Source organism: Oryctolagus cuniculus, chromosome X (genome assembly GCF_964237555.1).
Source record: "Oryctolagus cuniculus chromosome X, mOryCun1.1, whole genome shotgun sequence".
Taxonomy (NCBI): domain Eukaryota; kingdom Metazoa; phylum Chordata; class Mammalia; order Lagomorpha; family Leporidae; genus Oryctolagus; species Oryctolagus cuniculus.
The window spans coordinates 97,025,576-97,029,095 of NC_091453.1; the positions used below are offsets into that span (position 1 = coordinate 97,025,576).

General features: G+C 39.4%; 1 protein-coding gene across 1 annotated transcript; it reads right to left on the reverse strand.

Annotated features, from left to right (window-relative positions):
- Positions 1 to 824: 824 nt before the first annotated feature.
- On the reverse strand, positions 825 to 2,632 carry LOC100348938 (heterogeneous nuclear ribonucleoproteins A2/B1). The gene has a single exon (XM_002720358.4). The coding sequence runs from the start codon at positions 2,565 to 2,567 to the stop codon at positions 1,071 to 1,073; it is 1,497 nt and encodes a 498-aa protein (XP_002720404.1). The 5' UTR covers positions 2,568 to 2,632; the 3' UTR covers positions 825 to 1,070.
- Between the last annotated feature and the right edge of the window lie 888 nt (positions 2,633 to 3,520).

The following is a 3,520-nucleotide window of genomic DNA, read 5'->3' on the forward strand; positions in this document are numbered from 1 at the left end:
TTATCATTCTGGTACAGTGGGTTAAGCTGCAGCTCGTGGTGCTGGCATCCCACATAAGTGCCAGTTCAAGTCCCAGCTGCTCTACTTTTAATTTAGCTCCCTGATAATGCTCCTGGGAAAGCAGTGGAAGATGGCTCTACTTGGGCCCTTACCGCCCATGTGGGACCTGGATGGAGTCTCTGGTTCCTCACCTTGGCCTGGCCCAGTTGCCGCTGTTGTGGCCATTTGGGGAATGATCAATGGATTAACATCTCTTTTCTCTTTGCCTCCCAGTTTCTTTATGATTCTCCATTTCAAATAAGTAAATCTTTAAAGAAAGTTAAAATACATCCTAGATTTCAATGACTAAACAAATCTTTAAAGAAAGTTAAAATACATATTAGATTTCATTGACTTGGTATGAAAAAAATGATATAAAATATCTCAATTTTGTATGTTTAAATGATATTTTATTAATATCAAGTTGAGTGGAGCATATTATGTCTCATTTTTTTCCTTTTGATAATTTTGGTTACTTTTGACTTTTTTTGTACAGACTGATTATCAATCTACACTGAACACTTTTTGGTTTTGAAAAACTTTTAATTAATATTGAATGAATGCCAGAAGGTATTGTTTAAACATATGGAGAATCTAGAGGGAAACCATAAGATCTCTTTCCCTGAACCTGTGGAGCTCTAATCCAAATAACCACCCTTGGCAAAAAAGAAGAAAGAAGAAAAAGTTATATAGCCATGTAAAACTTCCCAGATTCCCCTCACCATAAATCAAAATAAATCAACTTTCAATAAAAGCCACTAAAGAATTTCTTATAAAGCTTACAGGTATTTATTTTTCAGAAAACATTCTTGAACTTGGATTTAAAGAAAAAAAAAAAAAAACACCTGTCCATAACTGGTTTCCTTGTGGTGTGACTCCAATTTCAAGCGGTCATGGAAAAATAACTGGTGTTTTAAAACAGCTGGAAACAGTTTAGGGAGAAATAGTTATTACATCTAAGAAAACAGTCATTTGGTCATTTTCTATGAATAATGAAATTTTCATTCCTAGTGGTTACTTCAGTAGTGGCTTCAATGTTCCTCTTCAGAATGGCTGATAACTTTCTTATCATTACCAAAAGGAGTGGCCTCATTTATTTGCACGTTGTAATTATGAAGTCTAGGTGCTACATGAGTCCCCTGGTTATATCCAAGGAAACAGTCACTATAGCCAGTAAAACTTAGAGGATTATTATTGACGTTCTGGAAATTACTATTGACTTGATCAGAGAAGTTAAGTCCTTCATTGATGACTGAGAAGGGAACAGGAACAAGCATGGGAGAAACACATCCCCCTTCTCCGATAGCTCCAAAGACACCTGGCATTGGCCCCCCAACAAGTGGGTTTGCGGCACAAATAGCAGGATTTGCTCCGAAAACATTTGGATCTGCTATGCAAACTGCTGCATTAGCTCTGAAAACATCTGGGCTTGCCACGCAACCTGCTGGATTCGCTCCAAAATCATTTGGGTTTGCCCCACAAACATATGGATTTGTTCCAAAGCCATTTGGGTTTGCTGCATCAGCACTTGCTCCAAAAATATTTGGATTTGCCATGCAAACTTTGGCGTTTGTTTCGCAGACATGTGGGATCTGCCCGCGTTGATATGGGTTTGCCCCCTGAACATATGGATTTGCCCCGAAAACATTTGAGATTGCCCCACAGTAGTGTGGGTTTGCTCCAAGAAGGTGTGGGGTTGTGCCGCAAACATTTGCAGTTGCTCCGCAAACACTCGGTATTTCTCCCCACATATTTGGGATTGCCTTCCAATCATTCTGAAACACCTCGGGACCCTTTTGGATTGCGCTGTGAGCTCCACTTGCATTTGATCTTCCTTTAAATTCACAGCCTCCTCCCCTGGTGCTGTGTGACCCAACAAATGGAAAATCTCTTCCACCCTTGTGTGGACATCTCCGATTTTCTGTCACAGCAGCAATTTTAATTTCACAGCGCCCAGAGCCAACTAGATGGTACCTCGTTTCTAACAGCTTTCTCACTGGTATCTCACTAGTGTACGTGATGAAACAGAAAGCTTGTCTTGTTTTTGTTCTTGGGCACACTGGAAGCTCAATACTCTCAATCTCTCCAAAGTTCCCAAAGTACTCTCTGATTTTTACTTCTGAAGTATGAGGGTTCAACCCGCCTACAAAAACCTTTTTACGGGGGAATTTAGGTTCCATGGCTCTTGCCCTTTTTATATCTATTTTCCTTCCATCTAATTTGTGCTCTTTCACTTGGAGCACCTTTTCAACAGCAGCAGAATCTTTGAAAAGCACGAATCCAAACCCTTTGGATAGTCCTGTGTCTGGATTGAGTTTAATCATTATATCTAAGATTTCGCCGAACTGAGACAAATAGTTAAGAAGAGTTTCCTTACTGATATTGTACGGGAGTCCTCCGACGAACAGTTTATTGTCATCTTGCTGAGTCTTGGTGGCCTCAATCCTGAATCCTTCAGGCAGTTTTTCCTCTTCAAGTTTACTCAAAGCAAAGCTGATGGCGTCCAGGGTACCTCTTTGGGCGGCCATCACAGCGATGTTCGCGAAATGTGTGGCTGTGCGACAGCTCGGCAAAGACGAAGTGGAATACGGGAGTTCGGCGACCGGAAGTGACGAAACAAGCATAGTGACTTGGCAAGACGCTGTTGAATTTTAAAATGGGCACTAACGATTTCACATGTTACTGTAACTGTATTTGCCCGCGAACGTGGGATTACGTCTGGGCGTGGTTTCCATACCCTTAAAGTAGTAGCTTTCGAAAAAGAAAGTTTGCTGTGTCAGTAGAAACTAATCTTTCATCCGTTAAGTTTAAACCTCTTTTTGTTTTCATAAAACAATTGTCTCATAATAGTGCCAGAGACATCTAGCCAGCAGTTTGTTTGTAGCATCTCTGAGGTAATTTACATATTTCTTTCAGATATGTGGGGGCAGGTTTGGGAAAAAAGATGAGCTCTAGAATAGGAACATATGCTGTAGGCAAAGGAAGATGTGGTTTTGGGGGTTATCCTAAATGGGTTTCAAAAATATTTTTAATAACTGCTTTGCTGACAATTTATATGGCATGCAATTCACTGTTTTGAAGTTTTAAGTGTATTTCCAGAGTTTTATAATCATTATCACAGCCTAACTTTAGAAGATGTGTGCCCCTTCTAAGAAACTGTATTCCATTAAGCAGTAACTACTGATTTCCCTCAAACTTGATCACACAATATGTGATTTTTTTTGTGTCTGCATTATTTTGTCTTGCCATATGGGATATATTTCTGTTATTCATTTTTCAGGACTAAATAGTGTTCCACTGTATGGCTATACCACATTTGGCCAGCCTTTATTTTAGGATATTGTTTCATATTTGCATCTTAAAAATAAATGTAAGAGATTTTTCTGGCAGTTATCTGTCTATCTCACTTTTGGTATGGTCAGTGAGTACAGCTTTCACAATTGTCCATCTTACAGAGATGACATTTAATATGAGGGAATTT